General features: G+C 43.7%; 1 protein-coding gene across 6 annotated transcripts in view; it reads left to right on the forward strand.

Annotated features, from left to right (window-relative positions):
• Positions 1-221: 221 nt before the first annotated feature.
• lef1 (lymphoid enhancer-binding factor 1) overlaps positions 222-24,322 on the forward strand; it is a 41,500-nt gene continuing 17,399 nt past the window's right edge. For 3 of the 6 annotated variants that reach the window (XM_085276675.1, XM_085276679.1, XM_085276680.1), the window contains exons 1-3: positions 223-1,466; positions 3,435-3,501; positions 4,681-4,808. In XM_085276675.1, the coding sequence (XP_085132801.1) occupies positions 1,275-1,466; positions 3,435-3,501; positions 4,681-4,808 (387 nt within the window). In that variant the 5' untranslated portion in view covers positions 223-1,274. Of the gene's footprint in view, positions 1,467-3,434; positions 3,502-4,680; positions 4,809-24,322 lie in introns of all 6 variants that reach the window. The other 3 variants (XM_085276676.1, XM_085276677.1, XM_085276678.1) reach the window with 2 other exon arrangements.

Raw genomic sequence — 24,322 nt, forward strand, 5'->3', positions numbered from 1 at the left:
CAACAAAACGGGCTTAAGCTTGTCCAATATTTTTCCCTCTATATTTCAATTATCATTTTTTATGTCTCCTCATTATTTTAACCCATCACATCCACAGCAAGTTCCAGCCTCTCCGCTCATTCTCCTTTTCCTCCCCTCCTGTCTGCCCATTTGTTGTGAGCTGTGTATAAATCTCTCTCTCAGGAGGAGTGTCAATCGGTGCGGTGTCAATCAGAGCCTCGGCTTCCCTTTCATCTCTCTTTCCTCCCAGTGACTGAAGAGAGAGAAAAAGGAGGAGGAGGAGGGAGCACGGCTACATTACCAACACACACATACACACACTGGTTACATTACGCTGTGGAAGCGGTGCGGGAGCAGTGGGAAGTCGGGTCCACGCGTTTTTCCACTCTTGCCTTCTTTTTTTGATTGTTTTCTGTGATTTTCTTCTTCTTTTTGCTTTTATCCCTCCTCCGACGAGCAGCTTCGAGGATGTATTTTTAAGCATCACGGCGTCTCGCTGCGTTGCTTGTCGCCCAAGTATTTGCTTGTTTTAAAAAACCCCAACAACAACTGCGTTTTCTTCCATTTACACATCCATCACTTAATTTCTTTTCCCTTTTCCTCGTCTTACTTCCCCCCTCCCTCCAACCTCTCCACACGCACACTGAAGGACGCTCGCAGCTTCGTCTCCGGGACCACCGAGGAAATATCTTCTCTCACTTTTCTAAATGTACTTTTTCACGTTGAGTCGTTTTTACGGGAACGCGGCGGTCGTCGCGTGCTGACTTCAAACAGAAAAAAAGAAAGAAAGCGAGAGGGGAGAAAAAAAGATGGTGATGAGATTTTAACTCGTGGTTTGTTCCCCCTTTTTATGTTTTCCTCATGACATTGAGGCGTGCACTGGACTTCTCATTCCGACCGCTTTGCATCTCACTTTTTTTTAGTGTGTGAGTTTCAAGCTTAGTTAAACTCTCGCGACGGAAAAAGAACAGAAAAGAAGTGAAAAAACAACAACAAAAGGACGCCGGCAGCAGCCTCGCGCCTCCTGTTGCTTCAGTAAAAACACACCGGCAGTGTGCTCGCACGCCGCTTCCTCTCCGGGTGACTCTCCGGTGTGACACAGGGGAGGAGGTGGAGGGGGGGAAGGCAACGGTCCCCACTCCGTTTCGGTGGGAGTTTTTTTTATTTTTCCTTTTTCATCTTTCCCCCTCTCTATTTCTGTGTAGTTTCGGGGCAGTGGTGGCACGCGTTGTTGTCTTCGGTTTTCTCGGGGAAGCGAAACACTTTGTGAAAAAATGCCCCAGTTATCAGGCGGCGGAGACCCGGAGCTTTGCGCCACAGATGAAATGATCCCGTTCAAAGACGAGGGGGACCCGCAGAAGGAGCAGATCTTCGCCGAGCTGAGCCACTCGGAAGAGGAAGGGGACCTGGCAGACATCAAGTCATCTCTGGTCAACGAGTCGGAAAGCAGCCCCAACAGCCACGACGTGAGTAACTGCTGTGGGTTCACTGATGTGGTGGTGGGCATCCTCTGAGAGCTCCCCAGCATAGAGGGAAGGTTAATAAAAATACAACTAAAAAGCCCGCAGGAGCCTTTAAAACAAAAGTTGATCCCCTCTAATTAATAATCTAGTTTTTTACTCAGCTTTAGTTTACCTGAATGTCTTGTGAGCAAAAACGCCTCCTCTCCCTTTGCTTAGTTTTATAGACAAATCATTATTAGAGCTTTATTGTTTATTATCATTATTAATTCACAATTTCCATTTTATTTTCCTTTTAATTGAAAATGTAACTTGAGCTGTGCCACTGATATGGCTCTGATTCCTTAAACTAGAAAAAAACAAAGATGTCACAGGCAAACACTCAGCAGTCTATTAACTGTAACAAATGCAGGCCTAAATTGTAATGTTCTGTTACTGTTATGTTTTTCTTTAAATGAATGAAATTGCAGATTGAGCTAAATGCAAAAGATATTGTATGAGATGTGAGAACTAGGGCCTTGCGAAGCTGCCTGTGACAAGCAGGGCTCGGTGGCTGTGCTGGCAGTGGTACACCCACAGCAGCTTAAACACCAGCACATGAATCCATTTAGCACACATGGCTTAAAACCTGTTTGCCAGCAATATTGTGAATTTCCTTAATATTCACAATTTTTAAAATTCTGCCTGGATGAAAGGATGCAGTCTTTTATTTCGTTTTCAAGATGTGATCTTCACACACTCCGGCTCATTCTGCTTATTAATTTTATTGCCCCTTTTAAAACTGTGCCTATAAATTATTCTTTTCAGTTTTTAAGGTTGGAATTGGAGGGGGGGTTGTATAATAAACATTTTTCTGCATTTGCTTTGTTCCATTTGATTAAACTGAAAGGATGCTGAGAGGCCAGATGGGTGCATGAGAAGAAATCCTTGCATGTGTGGATGTGCTGAATTTGTGGTGAATGTTAAATGGATTGAAAATCTCAGTGGAAAAATTCTTCTAGATTAATTTTTAATGATGAAAAATTATTGCAGTCGTGCTTTATATATCGCACTTGCAAGATGGCATTTTTTTTTCTAAGCAGGGGAGAAGTGACAGAGCGTGAACCATCAGTGATTTCTTCTTTTCCCCTGCATCCATCAAGCCTTAGGATGCAGGCTGCAGCATCCCCATCATTTAAGTTGGCTGTTTTGCTATTAACCGTGGTGTTAATCCATTTTCTTTCTTTCTTTTCTGATTTAAAAAAAAAAAAATTCTACATGGCTACATCCTGAACGAAACTGTACGCATTCCCTGCCGAATGTCCTAGGGACACACGAGACAGAGGCTGAATGTTAATTAGGAATCCAGTGAAGTTCCCTCGCTCAGCTTGAAGCCATCCTGAGGGGTCTGAACTCTAAAAAAGAGGTCCCCTTCCCAATTCGGATTCGAAAAGAGAAAGGAAATGGGTGTTCAAAGTGCAGAGGATTTTTTTCTTTTTTTTTCATAAGCAGAAAATAGTCGGTACTGTTTCCCTTTTCTTTTCTTTTTTTATGGAGCGATTTTATTTCCCTTTGCACACAGCTATTTCATTTATGACACAAACACACTATTTGAATTGAGAAGGAGGCTCAGACTGGAAGATGAAAATGAGAGTGGACCTATGGTACTGAAAACAAGCTAATTTGTAAGCTCCTTAAAGACATGAAGCTTAATTAAGTGGTTCTTCTGAAGCTTTGATGCAGGCTGCTCCATCACTCTTCTATAGATAGTGCGTGTGTGTGTGTGTGTGTGTCTATAAGCTTTCTCTCCTTTGGTGACAGGCAAAGGGACGATGTTTGTCCCAGCAATGTTTGTGGCTGTCTGACCACATCAGCATGTGTGTAACTGTGTTTGAATGCCTTTCTAATTGATTCTTCCTCTCTTCCCCCCCCCTCCCCCCCTCCCTCTCCCTCCCTCTCTCTGTCTTTTAATTTTATTTCTTTCTTTTTTTACAGGCAGCTAGACAGTCCCAAATACCGCAAGATTCATATCATGAAAAACACAGAGACCATCCGGAAGATGGTAAGAGACACAATCTGGAGCTTGTTAAATCAGCATGTGTTATAGGACAATCAGCACTACATTTATTTGCAATAAAAGTCCTTTTTTTTTCCTTTTTCCTTTTTAAATGTGGTTTGCTTTTGCTTTAGAAGATAAGGTGGAAGTAGTGGCCCCTCGTTTTCACCACGCAGAAGTGATGAAACTATTGGTACTTCTCTTATCAGAGCCCCTGTTCCTGCTCATCCTAAGTCTAGTCAGGGCATGCTGTACTTTCATAAACACAGCTACCTGTTACCTCCCTGGTAGATGAGGGTACCTGCACAAATGGACATAAAAGAAGAAGGAGCAAAAATATGCACTTATGGCAGCAGTTGAGCACAACCCAAAAGCAAAACTTTTGTCTGGCTGTTTCGTGTCGTGTTTCCTCAAATATTCCTGTCGTATCCCTCAGCTCTCCGGTTGCATTGTCGCATGCAACATGTTGCGTCCTCTTGGGGCTTGTTGCTCTCTGGCTATTGTAGTCTGACCCCGCTGCTGCAGGTCATTATTAGGGCTTTGAAGAGGAGTATGCCTCCTCTTTGTTCCCCTTTCACTCTTGAATGGGATCCCCTTCAAATCAAACACTGGCTTTCTTCACAACAAGATCTATGTTGCCGTCACATTGTATACCAGAAACAGCCCCAGCCCCTCCAGGCCTTATTACGCCGCGCACATTCGAGTGGCGAGTGATGCTGTATTGAAGCCTCTTGTGCAAAGCTCCCCCCCCTCTCAGGTCAAAGGCATAGAGGAACAGTTGGGGCGTCTCCTGTTTTGACACAGTCTGTATGTTCTTCTAATTGGTGCTAATTGGCACAGAGGGGCTCCATTGTTCCGCTGCATAATATGACCCGCCTCTGTGAGGCGGAAAGAAAAGGCACAAACAAAAGGCCGTGGCAAAATAGGGCAGGGGTTAAATCAATCGACAGCGATATCATTACTACATCAAAACAGCCAAGCCAACTTTGTGCTCGGCTTTGTTGTTGCTGCTTATCGAGTTTGTTGATTAAAATCAGCCATTTCGAAGATATGACTGTAATTAAAGCTATTGAATCTCTGGCTAATTAATCTTTTACTGGTGTTTGTGCTCTCTGTGCAAAAACACAGCGACCAACACGCGTTTACTTTGTTTGTTTTTTGTTTTTTAAAAAATGTTTTTATTAGGAAAGCATCAAGACATGTACAGTAAAGGCCATCCGTACCCGGGCTACCCAGGTTACATCATGATGAGCAACATGAACACTGATTCCTACATGAACAATGGCTCCCTCTCGCCGCCCATGCCCAGAACGGTCAGTACCAGCTCTTTTTTTTTTCCAGTTTTTATTGCAGTTTAACTTGTGTTATTTCATGATGTGAAATGCAAACTTAAGCTTGACGTGTGTTAGTCAGCATATCATTTGCCTGTGAGACAAAGAGGAATTTTCAAATTTTACGTCGTAAGAATATAAAAAATTATTTAGTTATGAGAAAAGTAAATAATTGACAGTCCTGAGTGATGAAATGAATACAAAAGCAGTGCATTTTTAGAGAGAAATTCGGTTTTTTGGATGGGTTAAAGCTTTTTTTTTAATTTAGTTTTTTTAATACTGTTAAATGATAGTAGATGTTAGTAATAGTTTGGAACTTCTGTTTAATTAATTAGTGCTAGTGGGAAGGAAGGTAAAAACAAACATGATGGGTAACTTTAAAACACCAGCAGAGATTTAACTGCCAACTTTACACCTGCTCAGATTTAGTCCAGGCTCAGGACAAAATTTCTCCTGACAAGAGAAACTAAAAAGCAAAACTGATCCTAAATTAAGTTACAGTAATGTCACGTATCCTGCTAATGTAACAAAGAGTGTGGTCAGACTGAAGGAGCTATTGCTTTACCTACCCGCAGACTGTCAAAGGGTTGCCAACAGGCAGCAGGACAGAATGGTATTTTGTTGTTGTTGTAGCTGTTTTTTATTTTTTTTACTCATGACATTTTCACAGTGATCCCAGAAATAAATCAAATGTATGTATCAGACGCTTGTAGAGGAGTGCAAGACTTAACCAAAAGTGTCACCTTACAACAAGATTAGAGTTTTCAGGACCTTTTTTTTTTTTTTAGTATTTACCATTTATGATGTATCAGCTAAAAATAACCTCATTGATGTTTTTGTAGCTGTGACTGCTGGTTTCTGTTTTTAACCACTGCAAATTGAGAACTTCATATTGTCGATTAAGTGAAATCTGTGGTTTTTGAGTTTTCGCTTTCAACACCAATAGCTTGCATTTGGTGTTTGTGTGTGTGTGTGCGCTTGTGTGTGTGTGTGCGTGTGTGTTAAATTTAGGAGATGTATCAAGACAACTAAAAAGATATTTGCTGCTCTAAATAAAAGGTCCTTTGCCAATGTGGGACGTTTTTTGTGGTGTCTCTCATGGAGCATTGAAAGATTTATTACAGAGATTTCCATCTTTAAGCTTTTGGGTAAAATTGACTCAGAGTTGGATATCAGCAGGTAAATCATTTTACAGAGTGATCTAATTGGTGGCTTTAAAATAAAATTCAAACCATTTAGTTGCGAGAAAATAATTCCTGCTAAAAAATTCAGCTCAGCACAGAATACTTCCAAGAGTCGATTAAGAGGATTTAAGGAAAAAAAATCAGATTTCTCGGCTTTCTCGTTAGAGGCATAAACCTTATTTCATCATCAGGATAACACCACGAAAATATTCTCTTTCAGTGTTTGTGATGTTTGATATTTGTCTCGCCGTTGTGTTGTGCTGATATCCGCCCTCTTGACAGCTATACGTGACCACTGAAAACCAAACGCCAGCCATACTTTGTGAACGGTCTCTGTGAGATGTACACTATTTCTCATCTTGTTAAAATCTGAAGTGATGCATGCCTACATGACTCAAGTAAACCCTTTAATTAGCCCAGCAGAACTGAGGGAGCCAACATCATGTCTCTGGGGCTATAGTACCGTGTTAGGGGTGGCGTGTGTTGCAGATATCGCCCCTGTGACGGTATTAATTTCAGGCCAGCTGCAGGTCTCTGACTGGCGGCTTCCTGTGTCTGTCCCGTTTGCAAATTTCTCCTCAAGACAGACATAAAACACAGGGCGCACGAGCAGCTGTCCGGTCTGGCCCTGCTCTGCTCACGTCTCTGCAGCCAGCTTCAGTCTTGTCTACGGTGTGGCGTCTCTATACGGGAAACGCTCGGTTGTTGTGCTTTTGCAGTGCGTGCGAGTCGGTTTCATCAGGGTAAAGTTGTGAAATGTGAGCTCTGTGTTGTTGTAAGAATCAGTTTTTGGAAGCAGATGTGATTGTCGGGGGCAGATGCCACATGCTGTGTGTAAAGGATCTTCATTCACACGCAACTCTATCATAGAATGATGTTAAAATTGCAATGCTTCCTCCCTGCCAAAGTTGCAGAAGGTGAAAGTATATGACATTGTGGATTGGGGGGATTTTTTTCAGTTTACAAGCAGCATAGTGCACAAGCGGGGTATGTTACCTTCCAAATTCTATTTTTTGGCTTGTTTTCTGGTAGATTTTAGCTATTATTTTATTGTATAGCACAAAGTTAAAAGAAAAACTCATAGAAGTCTGTATGGAGACCAGCTGACTGTGTGAGAGGAAATTACCCTTCACTGCAGATGAATTAGGCCAGGCAGTTAGGCAGTATACTTGCTGCCAAAACTTCTAAAGCCACGCTTTCATTTCATTTACCATGGCTGCTTTTTTTTTTTTCAATTTTCCTCCTTCCCTGTCTTCAATAAAACGGTAGTCATTTTATATACGTTTCTCTCACTTATCCAATAAAAAGAGCCAAGGCTTGGTGGAGGGCTCACGGAACATGAGTCCTCTGGCTTTCTCACTGATGTCAGCTTGCTGCCTCTGCTGCTGGCCACCGCAGCCACAGTATCTGCAGGCCTGGGATCGGTTTTCACTGAGATCAAAGGCACATTCTCTCTTTCATTCTCTTCCATCCCCAGCCCCATCACCGCCCCCAATCCCAGTAGTTTAGATTGATTTCCATTGACCATGACATTCCTGCACATGCCGTCCAGTCACGACGGAGCTGTTGGGAGTTGCTGATTGTCAGCAGATTTTAGGACTTCCAGCTTGATAAGCTGACTCCTGCACAAGAGCTTAGAATTTGATGTGTGATGATGCCAGTTCCTCATACGTGTGGGTTTAAAACAAAGCTAGCCAACTTAAGGAGTCATTTATTTGTTAAGTGAACTTGCAGCTTTTGAAGATTTACAGTTTACAGTTCAATGCGTAAAAGTGTAAGGACTGTAATCTACACCTTGGTGATCATAAAGCAACAGAAACTGGAGTTTCTGGTAAATGCTAGTGGGAACTGCTGTCTAATTTGAAGTGTGTATTTTAAAGCGATTATCACATTTGTCCATATTGGACTGTTGCTCATTACCTTGGCTGTGATTATAGGCATACAGAAAACCAGGTTAGTGGGGTGGTGGCAAGCTTTTTTGTCGACAAATTTGGCTGATTTACAGCTTTTTATTGACTTTTTAAGCTCAGTGCACTCTTTGATATGAACAAGTGGACATGTTTTAAAGGAATATACTGCATGTGAGGTCTTTTTTAAAGAGGCTCATCATTCTAACGCTTGACTTGTGACATGTCGCAAGTCTAGAGGATACAATCTTATCAGTTTCTGCTGACCCAAGGATGATGTGGATGGGAGTAAATCACACAGTATGCTTGTTTTATACCCCTGATCTGAATGTATTTATTTTTTTAATTTACAGTACAACTGTTTAACTTGTAGCACAATATTTTTTTGTATCCTTTTGCCTAGGGATAACCAACTCACTAGTTACCCAATGTCTCCACTCTGAGAAGCCTTGACTTAAGGAGAGAGAAGCTCACACACATTTTTATTTGCTGTTGCCCACATCAGGATTCTTTTTTTTTCCTCCCGTGAACAGTCTTCCTGAGCACTTACAGAATCATCTGATAAGGCGAAAAGTGTTTTTCTGCCTGGAATAATTTGTATTTGTGCTATTTTAAACCTTTGCTGTGTAAAAACTAGAAGGACTGTCAAGAGCAGTAAGGACCTTCATTTGCTCAGTGTCTGCATCTGTACCTTGACAAATAAGATTTTTTTTTTTGCAGTTTTGGTCAGAATGATCATAATATAAAGTCTGATCTTCAAAGCAGCACGGATGTCATCGCGCCAGGTTTGATGTGTGAAAGACGACGCACTCGGCGCTTGCTTATCATTGAATCTGTTCTTCTTTAGTCTCACAAACCAAAGCTGAGATTTAGAAACGACAGCTTCTAAAAAAAGATCGCAGTGCATGTGATGGGCAGCGCATATTTTTAAATGACCCAAAATTTCTCAAAGCATGCTGCTGTTGTCACATAAACACCCTCCCATTTGCAAAAGATCCTGTTCTACACGCTCTTTTCTTTTTCTTTTTTTCTTTTTTAAGTTTAAACAAATCCCTAGAACCAGTGAGCCCACGGCATTCTGCCATATTCCCTTTTTAATAAACGTATTAATGTGTGCTTGACAAGATAAAAATGCTGCTGCATGCTCTTAGTTTTAACATGTTGATAGTGCAGACGTAGAGTACCAGGTTTTTCCACCTTTTAGTTTCAAGATGTGTTTGCGATCTCCAACTGTGAGAGCAGTCTCGTGAGTCTTGGGCATCAGTTTGAAGAGAGAACTGGATAGAATCACTGGGTTTTGTTGCTGCGGTTAAGGGCGGGGGGGGGGGGGTTTAGAGATCTCCCTCTCTATTGCCGTTCACTCCTTTTTCCCTTTGGACCCTCAACTGCAAGATCCTCGTGGCGAGAAAGAGGGGGCGAAGGGAGTGCAGCGCTGCACTTTCCTTTGATGTAGTGGGAACGTGACGGATCTGCTAGCCAGTGTCTCGCAGCGTGGAATCACTAACCCAGGCTTACCTAACGGGATTTGGTAGGACCGCTCTGGTATCCCTCAGTGCCATGTGTGTCCTAAGCTCATGCCCTCAGCACTACCGTGGAAGATCCCTGTTAAAGAGAACACTACATTTACCAGCAGCCTTCCATGTCCACAAATAATGTTCTAGTTGGCAGCTTATGGCACCTTGAGTAGTTTTCTTTAAGTCTCACAACAGACTGGTCATGCTTTGTGAAATTTACTAGAGCTCAATGTTGCATTTTTGCCTTTTAAGCAGCTGACCTCCATATGATTATCTCACTGTCAGCTCATCTAATTTTCAGTACACTGGCTTTAGTGTGATGCTGTGCATGGTTGCATATTTAGTGTGAAAGTATAGAAAACACAACAACTGTCAGAAGACAGATTTCTTTTTAGCACCAATCTGGCAGCGCATGCATCAGACCCACGCTGACATTGATGTCATCTGCTGTGCAGATCCATCACGCAGTGAAATATGTGTGAACACATCAAGAACCACAGCAGGGACCTCACACAGAAAAAGCGCTTTTTTTTTTCTCCGTAGTGTCATAGTGTTTTTATAAACTGTGCCATTTAATTGCCAAGGTGTCTTCCTGTTCTCAGCTCATATGGCGATGGTGGTTGACACATTCGTTCCATATGCACGGCGCTAATGATGCCATGTGGTTGCAATCACCTTATCTATGTTTTCATCATGTTAGATGAAGCGCAGCAGCGCAATCGTCTGTTGTACCAAGAGATATGGCCTTCTTTTTTTCAAGATGAAAACCAAAAAGAAGACAATCAAGGTTGAAGTTTCTGGATGATTTATATTTCTTGGTAACGCAGCAGCCTGCTGGTTGATTTGTTAAGTCTCCTGTTTCTGTTTGTTTAAATTCTCAAATAAAGCTGTGGGTTGCTTTTTTTTAAGGACTTGACAATCAAAATAAACATGTTTTATGCTGCCTGACTAGCACGCAGGAGGCAGGGTACAGGATCACCACTACACAGTGTTTACCTGCACTACTCTCACACTGGCACAATCAATCGCACAATCACACACATCACACAGATTTAGTGCTGGGGAGCTGACGGGTTACGAAAGCGTACAATGACCCATGTGGCTGTGCTGGGCATTTGCCTTCTCACATTAACCCCCGTTTGTTAATGTCTAGAAAAGATCAGCACTGCATCTGTTTAATTTGAAGAAAAAAAAAGAGTGGGCTGAGCGATCAGTAGATATAATAGCAAACATGTGACTTCGTTCTGTTTCTATTTGGAAAAAGCCCACCAATGACAAAGGTGAAATTGTTAACTCTTCAGAACCCTGAAAAGGCGTCTGTGTCAAGAGAGGCAATCTGGGAGCGTCAAGGTCGTGAGCGTCACATGCAGGCACGCTCTTGACACACCCTGTTTATGTTTATTTTGGGCACGTGTTCTTGCTCAAAGCAAAGCACTCATAGAAGATGACACTTTCTTCGCTCCCGTTCGTCCCGCTGAATCGGATGAAGCTTAACCAATCAGGCAGTCCCGCCTGGAGCCAACCAGCCAGGCTTCCTTAGCCAGACTGCAGCTCAAGCCCTCAGCACCTGCTCAGAGGGCTTCACTCTTCACTAGCAGTCTGCCTCTGATCTCCTGGGGTCAATGGAGGGCCTCGCCAAGGTTGTCCCTCATGCCCAGTTCTGTTTGAATGGTCTGGGTGTGGATTTCCTGTAAGGGTGGATCAGAAATGTAGACTAGAGGGCAGTGTGTGTGCATGTGTGCAAGAGGTTTTTTCTTTCTTTCTTCTTTTTCTCGTCAAGTTGTTTTGCAACTGTTGTCACTTTTGGTTATGACTGCATAGTTAAAAGGGGTTAGTGGGAGAAGTCTCTGGGAACGGTTTTTGGAACTCAGTGTCGGCCTGAATGAGCTCGAAATGAAATAACATTTTCGAATCAGTCACCAAAACCAACTTTAGAGCTGCTTGTTTGTTACATAAAAAAGTGCGATTTATAAAACCCTACGGCACAAGTTGAGTCTTTAAAGCACTGATTGAAGCTTGGCAGAAGTTCCTTTAAAAAAACTGATCACAGTACCTCACTGTTGCCTGATATAGCCATAAAAAATGAGTTAAAAAACACACACATGAATAGCTTTATTGACTTCATCCCGACAGCTTGTAGGGTCTAGTTGGTGTAGGCGAACAGTGTTCCAACTAGTAAACTGCAGGAAGGGGAACAATAGGATCACAGGAGTGAAACATGGCTACAAATCCTGCCGGCTGCGTCCAGACTTCAGAGAAGCTCAAACAGCCCTCACTTTGTCCAGCTAAGAAACAGAGCTATGATCAATAGCTGCTCTGTTGTATGAAGTTGGTCAGTCCCGGGCGTGCTCTCGCCCTCCTCTCCCCTCCCTTTTTTTTTTTTTTGCTGTTTCATATTTTTCAGAAGCTCATTATTTCTTTCTGCTGTGGGTGTGAGTGCTAAAGAGGCTCACACATGCAATGTGTATCTGACAGCGCTGAAATATTAATGGTCCCCAGTGTAGGAGGTTGGTATAGGGCCGACATAGTTACAGTACAAAGGGTGCCTTCTTGCCACCAGGCTTTATTAGCCGAGCTATTAAATGAATAGATGGATATAGCTTGCGCTCTTTTTCTTCGTGCCTCCTTTTGTGTTTTCCGAGCTAGACATCAAACCACTTTCATTTCGTCTTAACTGTTTCTGACGCACACTAAAGTGCTGTCAGACGACACACACACACACACACACACACACACACACACACACACACACACACACACACACACACACACACACACACACACACACACACGTGAACTATTGAGTTTTCTGTGGGAGGACAAAGAGGAGGGCTTTGCTATCAGTTCATTTTGTGTGGTCTTGGTCATAAAAAACACCCTGCTCTTTGACTGTGAAACAGAGGAGGGGGGAAAAAAAAGAGCCTGTCTTTAATTTTTGGGAAACCCATAAAAGTTTGTCGCTCCTTTCATATCGGCAGTGGAATTGAAAACAAATGCTACAGTCTCCCCCCATCTCCTTTGAACTAGCCAATTATGGAGTTGTGAAAATAAAAATCAGTCTGTAGATCTCTTTACCCCCCTTTCTTTCCTCTTTGCCCCCCCCCCCCGTCTCTTGTTCAGGTTCTTATTTTTTTCTTTCCCTCTCTCCTCCCCCCTTGTTTTTGAAGAAACCGAGGGGGGATCACTGATGTCAAAGTCAAAACCAAGAGCATTAAGAAAACTGGCGAAATGCAATACAGCTGCAATCCAACATGACGCTAGAAAATAGGGCTGAGGAGCAGAAAGCCTCTCTCCCGTATTCCCAGGGCGCGCAACTGCTCCCGGCCTTGGCTTTGATCTCTTCAAAGCCTCCTGCCTCCTACTAGATGGAGAGTCTTGGCTGCCGCTCGTGAGCACTGGAGAGAGGCAGGCAGGCAGGCAGGGAGGTGGTGGAGGTGGGGGGTGTTTGGCTGGGGATGGGGGATGCGGGGGGGGGGGGGGGGGGGTCGTCTTTTCCTTTCCAGGGCTGAAATCAATCACGGTGCCGAGGCAATTATGTGTAATTCAACCCCAGCCAGATTAGTGACTCTTGTTACCTGAGCGACCAGAGCTCTGTAATCTGTGAGACACACCGGCCTCACCGGCAAAGGAGTAGCCAGGAACAGGCGAGGGCACTTGAGGGGAGAGAGGAGGGGACCGAGTAGGGGGGGTGGGTGCTGAAAATCAGGCTGCCATGCTGCTGCCCAGCAGAGCAGAAAATCAGAGCACAATGGAGTGATTACACTTGCAGATGTAGCCGTATTTATGACGACGTGGACACAGGGGAACGGAGAGAATGAGGAGCGCTGATTGCCATGGAGCTCGCTAGTTAGTGCGCTAACGAGCCAGGTCCCTTTTTGTGTTAAAACATGTGCGTGATGTCACCTCTGCTATGCTTTGGAGTCCTCCCCCGCCCTACACCACCCCCCGCTTCAGTGCCATATCTCTATCCCTCATGCCCTCCACAGTGAGCTCCGCCGAAATGCAAGCTCGGCCAAGGCTCCTGCCCCAGGCGCCCAATTTACTATGGCTGGAGAAAAACTCAGTGGCCCCAAGTCACAGAGGAAAACAGCGAAGCAATGAATGCTGTTCTTTTCCTGCTGCTGCAATTCGTCTGATCTCTGCAACAGTTTCAGTGTCTTAACACACAGCGGTGTAACAATTTACGCCTTTCTGCTTTTTCATTTGGCTCAGCGAGGAGATTTCTACCAATTATGCTTGCTCCTAGTTTAGTCAAATCTAGGGCGGGCTCCGAGTTCCAACCTTGCGACTAGTACTGCCTAACCTGCATTAAGATGTTCCTATTTCCCTTAATAACCTGTGAGGTTTTAGAAACCATTAATTAGATGCTGGGTGGAGGGCAGAAGGAAAAATTGCAGATTCACTTTTTTTGGAGGTGGGGGCGGTTAATTGGAAATATATGATCGCCCTTGCTTTGAATCCTCCTTTGCACTCTGTCTGTAAGCGCTGATGTCACAGGGATGAGAACAAGGCTTTGTTTTTTTCCCCAGCAGTCACTTGATGCAGGATGATGAAACCCACAAAGATATCTAGCAAGAATGTGTTTGTTCATCTGATGAGCTCGCCTTGTGCTCCGTGTTTCTTTTGATCATCGGCAGCTCGGCAGTGATGGAAAGCTCTTATTTTCCTCATGGGATGCGCGCATTAAATAAATTACACGTACAGTTACACAATGTAGTTGTTCAGGACCCTAATGGCTGCGATCGTTTCAACCAGGCCGGCTGACGGGGAAGTGGTACTGACTCTAAAAATATAAAAGGTCACGCTGAGTGGATTATGTGGCAAGAACGGAGCCACCGTCCAGCTCGGCGGGAGCCCTTAAATCCACTATCAGCCATAACCCTCAGCTCAGGGGCCAGGTGACGCTTTTCATGTCCTCCAATGGACAGACATCACAGAGGCATCCTCCACTTTGAGCTGCCCGTCATCAAACAATGCATCAAAACATCAAATCAATCCACCCCCACTGTACCCCTGTCTCAAGATGAAAGATGGGGATGGGGGGTTCGGTGGGGGTACAAGAGCACACCCCACCCCCGCACGTCAATTCTGCATTTCCACTCCTTTCGTAAGCCGTGGCACTTCCACGCAGAGGCAACAGTGCAGTGGAAAAGTGGCATTTGACTTTTATTTGAGTTAGTTTAACAGCAGTTATCCAAATTTGTCCTTGCATTGCTTTGTTTGTTAACAATGAGTGAGAACAGCTTATTTAAATTGCATCAATTCACTTTTACCTGTGTTTGAAACCTTTTAGCACTTGCTACACTTTGGTTAGTTTCATTTATTTATTTGTCAGTCTAAAACAAATAAAAAGACTCTTCTTTAAACCCATTACAGTGCAAAAGTTGTCTGTTAAGTAAATGAAAACATGAAGTCACTCTTGCTAGTTATTCATCTTTTATAGTTTGTTGATCAAATAAAAACAAAGTTGCAGCTCATTCTAATGAGACAAATGAGATTATATTAAGCATGTGAGAAGCCCAGTATTAATAAATCCAGCTAAGAGCTGAATTACAACCTTGTTGTGCTCATTATATGACTAATCATCCAGATTTGAGGCATCAGGTGCACGAGCATGCTCTATGTCGCTGTAACCATATGCCCTGAGCCTAAGAAGTCCCTTTTGTGCCTCAGAAATTCCCTATTACCATTTCTTTAGGCATATCAAGGGATAAGCAGATGTTGTCCATTGCCATGTTGTACATGGTCATTGTTTTGTTTGTATTAAAGCCCACTAAACCCTGCCACAAAGCTAATTGATGGGGTGGAGTTTTCTTGTGACCGTTCAGATCCTTGGAGAGGTTCTTTAAGTGTTCCCGGCTTCTGTGGGGATGGAGAAAAGCCATTTGTTCGGAGGGGATCAGATTTGAATAGCTTTGTGCTTGCCATTCAGATCTTAGCAGGGGCGTGTGCACCCAGCTAGGAGGAAAAAAACCCCTAAAATGTGTGGTTTTGATTAATGACTAATTCCACCCTGAAAGGCAGTTTTTGGTAGTCTTTACCAGTTAATCCCTTAAAACGTGGAATCACACCCAAACAGTGGGCTGCTGGTATTGTTGCACGGCCCATAATGCGAATGAGAGGAAAGGTTTGCAATGGGATCCACAGCCGTGAATGCTCCCCCTAGCTCTGCGGCACGAACCCCTTATACCCTGTTCCACAAGAGTCGCACAGGTTGTGACATAATGAAAAACAGGATGGGAAATAGTTGGATCGCGCACGTCTTCAAGAGCAAAGGTGCACTAAGGTGAAAAAGGTAGTGATGATGATGTGGTGGCGGGGTCAGAAGTTCAAATCGATGCCTGATCACAGGTGTCGTGGCACCCGAGGCAAAAAGGGTTTCTTGTGGTCTGCTCTTTAAAGATTACATAACCTCACTGAACCCTCTTACTAGAAACTGAATCCATACCTCTTTTTTCCTGTTAATTTTCTTCTTTGTTCCATTAAGTCATCAGTGTTACTCACTAAGCCATCAATATTTTTATTCTTTCTTTTCTTACGCACCATGTGGGTGGGTGTGCATCAGTCTGAGTGAAATACAGAAGGAAAACTAGGTCAGTACTCTGTTCAGCTCAGGCAGAAGCAGCTCACATTCAAATCGCCTCCCCATCCACATTTTTCCTGGTGTGTGTGCCACTGAAAACCTTCCCAGCAAAAACACAGCAGCGCCTCTACGCCCGGCCACCGCCTGACTTCGCCCATCTCTCTTTGGCTAGTTCGCAAGGCTAATGTTAACCTCCTCCTGTCTGCAATGTGAAATCCTGCATCGCCGCTCCTTCCTGTGCTCTTCTCTGCTAGCTGGGGCTTAGTGAGAAGAGCACTGTCTCTCGCGCCCGTCTCCACAAGTAGATACACACAAAGACCCCCACCAGACTCTATTTTCCCCCCTCAACGCTGAGCTCCCAAATCCAAACTGACAGCCATTCATGCCCAGAATACCTGGGCGAAAGCTGAGGGGGGGAAACACTATCTAGGTGTAGCAGGCAAATCCGCTCTTGTTCAACGGATCTATGAAGCCTCCTGCATAAGGCAACTCATCAGCACTTTTCCTCCCATTCTGCACCTCGTTTTCTCTCCTCCCTTTCTCGCCTACTGTCGTATTGTACGGAGGCTAAGGTTTTAGCCCACTAGCCGCACAGAGTTAGCTTGTGCTGCGATTTTATTTGTGTACATGTCTTGGGGCCTTCGAGTGTTGTTGTTGAATGTGGATGTTGGCACCAACGCATTGCCTGGCATGAATGTAGCTACTCAGCAGACCAGAGCCTGTTTCTAATGATAAATCATGCAGTGTGTTAATGCAGCAGTGGGGTTTCTATAAATAGTTGCAGAGGGAGGGATGCTGATTGATTCAGAGGGGTGTGGGGGGAGGACTCCAAACATTTTTGTTGTATTCAAACACAGGGCTCCAAGATCTTCGTTCACCATGTGTGGTTTTTAAGTGCACAGCTGATCAGGTAGATGCATCATCAACACTTTTTTTTCTTCACATTCATTACACAAATCCATTGCTATACTAGCTGATTGGATTTTAAGGTAGCGCATCTCTAGAGTTTCGAAGCAAGTGATGGTTTTAGAAAAGCTGCCATGTTCTTTGTGAGGGGATAGATGCCTAGTGTGTGCTCGAGTGTGTGTGCGGGCTGTCTTTTTGTGTATGTGTTTGCAAGTGCGCTTGCAGGCCTGCTGACAGTGGCACTTCAGCAGAATGTTTGCCCTTTCCTTAGTCCTTTGATGTGACCAGGTCCCGCTGTGATAATGAGCCCTGTGCCCCGCCGCAAGGTGAACATCCTGCAGTTCGCCCAGGGCTCTGCCAGAGCAGCAGCCCAACCCCCCACCACCACCACACCGCACCACCACCACACACACAGAGGCACAGAAGAATGGAGAAGCCGATCTCTGCTCAGCTTCCACACAGTGCATCATATGAACACACTGAGAGCTTTGGCTTGACACAGGAGCATCTTATGTAAAAATTCAAATGACTACTTAAATTATCTATAGGATGAGTGTGGTGACTTATATATAGTTTTTCCTCTGTATCAGTAAATGTGTTCAAAAATCTACAGCCTGCTACTACTATCTAGAGATGCATTGATTCCAATTTCTCAGCAAATACATATTTATTTTTTAAGTGACGCCTTGCGTACCAGCTTTCTCTCTAAGAACTATAATTAACAGCATAGCCAAACAAAAATCTACTTTTCTTCTTTATAGTCAAATAAATGATTAAACTTTACTCAAAGCTGCAGTAAATTGCAGGATCTTTTCTCATTTAAACAACTAAAAATAAGGTGCTATGTTGCAGGAAGGAGTTACAGATAAAGAAAATGTGTTGCTGTATGCTCACCTTTACCTATCATATTTTACCTTAAATAAAAGCAGGTGCAAGAGATTTGTATAACAAAAGAAATGTTACTGAAATTGTTTTCCAGGATCACCAAATAAGTCTGAACAGGATATCAACCCTTTGAGTTGATATTCTGTGCGAGTTTAGTGTTTAGGTTTGTTGTTACATTTGTTTTCGTTTCTTTTTTTCTTTTTTTTCTTTTTTTTTTACTTTTTACTGTCTGCAGTTTTTTTTCTCCTTTATTTGCTTTGATCTGTTGCTCATACCGAGGCTCTGAGCTCTGGATAGCTTTAGCTTTAGCCGCTTTCCCTCTGTTAGCTTCTTGAAAATGTCAATCTTAAATGAGTGAGGTTGAGTTAAATGTTTAAGTTTGCTGTTACATACGTTTTCACGGTCCTTTTCACTCACACTGAAAAACTCTCAAATGACCATATCCACTCGCTTACGACATGTGACTGCGCATGGCACGTGCCTGTGAGTGAGCTGTGCCGATACCACTGTGTGTGTGTTCTGCATACATGGTGAGAGCCAGTTCGTAATCAGACATATATCACATTGGCTGATTGTGGTCCCTGGACAGTCGATGCCTGCTGCTAACAATGGTCTATATAAGCTGTTCCTCTGCGCTTCATTTTTCCATTGTTGTCCAATATTTGTTAAAAACACATACCAGTTGGTAATCAAGCGAATATGGACGTTATACTTTATCGAGTACACCCAATGCTATCTTGTTGCATTAAATGGGTTCCAAGAGGTAGAGGTGTAACTGAGGCCTTCATAGTTCAAATTTGTTCCCAGTGGGAATTCGGGCTGATAGTCTTAAACAGAGTTGCCATCTTTACCTCTCATCTCAAGCATGACATGTCTCAGTGTGCTTTTTTTATTCTTCTTTCACCACAGCAATCTGACCAGATCAGATCTACACACACCTGATGTATCGCTTTAAATATGACAGAAGTCACAGTAGTGGGTAGTGGCTTTGTGCCTTTGTGAGCTTCTTTAAATAAAAGATTGCTCTACACAGCATAAATAAGAGAACGCTTTCGTCATTTGCCTGCCATTGTTGTAGCAATACAGCTCTGACCTCATCGACTACAAGCTGCGTGATGTACTTACCCAAGGCTTGATACCTATTCTGGAATATCTTGCATCGCAGTCACGTCTGAATGAACCTGTGAAGAACATGATTGATGTTACATATGTCATGTCTGAAAAGGTTTTAGCACATTGCTTGTTGTTGTTCAGAGAAAAAATGCAATACAAAGAGTCTCATTCTTTATTTATCTGTTAAAACCCTATAAAACAAAACCCTGATTTTGCTTCAGTTACAGGAAGGAATTTGGACTACAGGTACCGTAACACTTATTTAGTAAAACATAGTTTCACAACATGGAATAGATTACATGGCCCTATTCAAACCCTCTTCACCTCCTGTGTGCACCTTTTTAGAGCCAGAGCTCTTTAAAAACAGATTCCCTGTCGTCACATCACTTCCCTCCTTCTACCTTTTGTGGCTTAACGTGTAAGGAGGAAAATGGCACCTGGATCGTTTCTAATGTTCTGTTCCTTTTCCACTCTGTTTTGGTTTTTTTTGTTTTTGTTTTTTAAATGGCACCGCGACATATAGAAATTAAGAGTTGAACACTTTAAAAAGCGGATAAAGTCTTTTCATGTAAGGCAGGCACATTTCACACAAATTATCATCTTTGCTCGTTGAGAATGTCAGCGCGAGAGCCAGCCGCGATTGGTTTGCTCGGAGCGCACGCTCTTCATGCCAGCTGAGGGATGATGGGTAATCCATCTCGTCCTATTCTGACGCGGTGAGGAAAGAGACACTTGGCTGTTAACAGCTCTTTTGTGTTCACGTGCAGCGTTTGTGTATTTAAGTTATTAAATGTGTGGTTAACACAACCTTCATGTAGCTTGAAATATTTTAACGCACGTCGTTGGTGCATGTGTGCGCACGGGCGCGCGTGTGTGTGTGTGTGTGTGTGTGTGTGTGTGTGTGTGTGTGTGTGTGTGTGTGTGTGTGTGTGTGTGTGTGTGTGTGTGTGTGTAGGTGGGGTTACTTAAAGTGTTTGACATCAGCTATAGCTGTCATGTCTGTGGGTGCAGTGTCGGTATTTAGAGGGCAGCATGACAAGTTTCCTTGCCTGATAATTTACGCTGAAGCTTGGCCACTAAAGCCATGAAATTGAACATATGGAGCGTGGCTATTTTTGCACTAAACTCCACTCAGCTGCAAGTTTGGGTTGCTCTTTATATACCTCCTCTTTATTTTTAGTAACTGGCTACTGCCTTCAGTCTCACTGCATGTCTTCAACTACAGGAACCCTCAATAGCGCTAAGAGAGAATACCTGAATTTTTTGATTGGAATAATGAGGAGAGGGCAAGGAGACATTTGGGAGGGCATCGCAGATGTATACTTCTCTCTGGGGTATGCTTTTCTTATTATTCGTAGCCTCCTCTGCTGCTGTCCCTGTGGTTAGCTTCGCTTGTTCGTCTCATTACCCTCGGCACGTGGCGCTCCTTCACTTGCCGCCGGCCCGGCTTTCTTCTCCATTAATTGGGTTTCGTTACATTAAGCCCCTTGGCCAAGGGGCCATCCTGCCAATAAAACATCCCATTTTTAGCGCTCCTCTCAAAGCTGGTGGGGTTCAACCTGCTCTGCGAATGGTAATTGGTTATTTACTTAAGCTTCCTCAGGTTGGTCTCTGCTGATTTTTTTTTTTTTTTTTTTTTTTTTTTTTTTTTTTTTTTGGTACAAGGGGGAGGTACAGTGCCTTTTCATTCCCATGCTGTAAAGCTACTACAGGAGAATGTTTGCTCACTTTTGTTGGGTAAAGGTTGCACAGCTTGCGCACAAACACACCTGAGAGTGAACACCTGGTTATGAGGGCGACTCTGTAGGATTTCAGTAGTGGACACACCCTCGCTTCATACTCCCAACTACTGACATTTACAGAGCCTTTGTGTCTGTAATCTCGTCTTCTTCTTTGAGCCCATTATCAATGGAAACAGTAGCTAAAGATGTACTTAAACAGTCAAAGGAGGGTGTGGAGGACCTGAGATTCACTTATGCTGAGAATCATATGTTCTTCTTTTAAAAACTTTTTAAGTGAAGATTTTCCTGCAAATCTTTGTTGATGGGTCTTATAATTACAGGCCAGTCCATGTTGCATTTTCTCTCTTTGTTTCATTCACATCCTCGGCCCTCACCTGTAAACCCTTTCCCTCCAGAGTGCAGAAAGTCCTGCGAGGTGAGGTTGGGTTTTGTGGTGAGGAGGGCTTCTCAGCGAATAGACTTAGCAGCATGAGAATCCATAGCCGCCGTTTGAGCTGACATCTCCCCAGCTGTTTGTGAAACACCTCACACGGTTTCTACACACTTGATTGTAGCTGCAGGCGCAGAGAGTCCTCATTGCATATAAATTACAGAAGTGGGAAGTGATTATTATAAAATTCCCGCTTTCCCTTTTTTCCACTCCACTCTGCAGAAGTGGTATAATTGAGTGGAGTACAAAAGCTGTGCTGTGAGGGGAGAGAGATGCTTTAAAAAGGCAATATTGCAGGGATGGCTGTTCCGTACACCACGTAGACACATGTATAAATGTGCAAATTCTTGTTTTACCGACCGTGACACGATGTTGGTGGAATATGACAGAATACAAGATCACAGACGTCGGCGTGTCGTCAGAAAAATCAAGGCAGGAGGGTTGGGGACAAAAAAAACAACCCCAACAAAAACAAAACAAAAGTGAAACGTCCCATTTTTTCTTCCCCACCCCCAATTTCAGATGGCACGCCAAGTCACTGGCTCCCCTTGCTGAAACACACTGGAGTGTCTCCTCCATGGAGGGCTTCCTGCCAGCTCCAGTTCCGCACAATGAATTTCTCTTAAAACCACATCTGAAAGGTTTTTTTTTTTTTTTTTTTTAAAGGGCCGGCCAAGCCTGGATATGAAATTCCAAATGGAACGTTTTTCTTTTCAATCCTCGCCGCCTCTCTTCTTTCACTCTGCCTGAAAAATATGAATAGAAAGATCTTAAGCCTATTATTTCTCCTGTACAATAAAAGGGACCTCCAATATGGATGCCCCCATTGCAACAGTGTCGCTACTGCTGCAGCCAGTAGGGCTGGGTATGTAGGGTATGAGAAGGAATCAGATTAGGACATGGCATGACCCTCATGGCTGTTGTCAGGAGTTGGGTGTCTCCAGCTCCTTTTTTCAGTAAATTGTTACTGGTGTCAGTTTTTAATGTTGTTTTTTCTTTTTTCTTTTTTAATTTATGGTGGTAAAATGTTGCCCCAGCAATACCTCTTTGCATGTAATCAAATAAAAAACCATCTAAACCAGGATTTGGCTTGACCCTGATACGGTTTGCACAATCAAATTTTATGTATATCTAGAGTATAATGAAGCTGTTGGAAGCCTGACGGACAATTTATTTCCTTTCCTTTTCTAAAGTAAACTACAGTTAGGCCATGCAATTTGCGTAAGTGTGCACCCTAAACGGGCATAAATTTGCTATTGGTCAGAAAGGCCTGCAGGTTTTTCCCTGGTGGATCTTTTTTTTCTTCCCCACAATGGAAGCAGTTTATTAAGAAGTTGAGAAAAATGGGATTTGACAGCTATAACTGGGAAGAGCACAAAAGAGGGCTTCTCCACTGTGGCAGTAAAACTCAAGCTTTCTTAGGTGCTAAGAAGTTAGTCGCCCTGCTTTAAAATATTGTTTTAAATGTTTGTTTGTTTTTATTGTAGTTCTATGTGTACACACAAACATGAGAACTTTTTTTTTTGTTTCCAGCTGGCTTTTCTTTCAATATTGGGGAGCATAGCAGGTTTTAACGATAGCATTCCAGGTTCTTATCTCATTCCCACACCGTAACAAATGGGAGTGGAGAGGCGTAAAATAATATGTGTGAGAATGCTGTCATTTAGCCCCTGGTGGAGGCATGTCTCAGCCACTGTAGGCCTAGTTAGTCCCCTCTTTTTAGGCTTAGCAGCCTTGCTAATAAGCCTAACCTTCTTAAAGATGAGGCTGGACACTAACCTTTGGCTCTTTGTTGACCAGGGAATGCAACACACCTGGGCTGGTGTGAGAAAATTACACCTCTACATCCTTGGCTTAGTTTTCAGGCAGGGCTTCTCTTGTGTGAGAACAAACTTTACCAAATGTGCAGTGCAACCTGTGCTTTATGGTGCCGTAACACCCCGTCTCCAAACCGGGAACTGAATTGGCCTGAGGAGATGAGATTCCCGGCATGATTTGGGACCCTGATGAGAATGATGGTTCATGCAGCTGGACACGTGCACACACATACCACACGTACTGCTCTTTGAGGACATTCCCAGAAGGTGGTGAGATGGGGGGAGGACGGAGGGGGTTCTTAAGTTGAAGCTGGTGCCAGTCTGCGAGAGGTTCAGAAAAACTCAGACATTCCAGCCACCCCTGTGTCCGAGGAGTTTTTCTGTGTGTGCGTAAGTGGGTGAGGCGGGGCACCAGTCACCACTTAGCACTGCAGGAATGTCACCTTGGCACACATGTCATAGACAACAAAGCGAGGGCTAATAAAGAACAGTCCATTTATTATTATCATCCTGTCATAATTTGATTCTTATCCTAAATTTAGATGGGTATCTTTAACAACGCTGCTAATCATGTGACTGTTTCTGGGAATAAAATCGATTAGAGTTTCCTAAAAACTCGGGAGAGCTCATTGGCAGCCGCCCGATGTAAGTGGCGTCTCACCCATCGGTGCACCGCCGTCTCTCCCGATTAGCCATATATCCTGTGGAGGTGATATTTTGACTTCAGCTCAGCTCTGGGCTCAGACTGTAAATAGTAGATTTAGCATGGCTAAGCATTACCATGTGTTCAGTGCAGCTGAAGCATGTAAGCACTGTTGGCTGGGGGTTGGGGGTTTTTCGGGCCTGGTTCGATCTATTTTAGTTTTCCAGAGGAAGCTCTCTCTCTTTCTCTCGCTCTCCGTCTCTCTGAGTCAGCCTGGGATGAGGGGTCTGTGGCCAGGCCACTGTTGACGTGATTACCCCTGCATTAAGTACCGCTGCAGACATCTGTCTCACTCACGCTCTCTCCCCATAGCCAGAACCCCCACCCCACCCACCTTTCTCCTCCTCCTCCATCCCTCATCTCTTCTTCCCCCGGCTCTTGGTCTGTAATGAACTCCCCTTATTCACCAGCTAATGACTGCCTTTGATCTCCCGCCTAAGACCTCTGCTCTGACTCTACCCTGCAAGTCTCTCTTTTCTCTCCCTTCCCTTTGCTCTATCGCTTGCCCGCTTCTATTCGCTCCACCTCTGTTTGCATCTTTCTCCCCTTTTCTATCTCAGACATGCTCGCGCACCTCTTTTGACTTGTTTCTTCTTCTTTTTTTTTCCTCCTTCGGGGGATGTGGGGATTTTCAAACCTGCTGACCTAGGCTAAACAAAGTTTTGAACTGCTGTGCCCAGCCTAGTAAAGAGAGAAGAAATTCAAGAAATGT

The sequence above is a fragment of the Mchenga conophoros genome, linkage group LG6 (genome assembly GCF_057382185.1).
Source record: "Mchenga conophoros isolate Kocher_MC1m ecotype Shallow Benthic linkage group LG6, M_conophoros_male_GT1.1, whole genome shotgun sequence".
Taxonomy (NCBI): Eukaryota; Metazoa; Chordata; class Actinopteri; order Cichliformes; family Cichlidae; genus Mchenga; species Mchenga conophoros.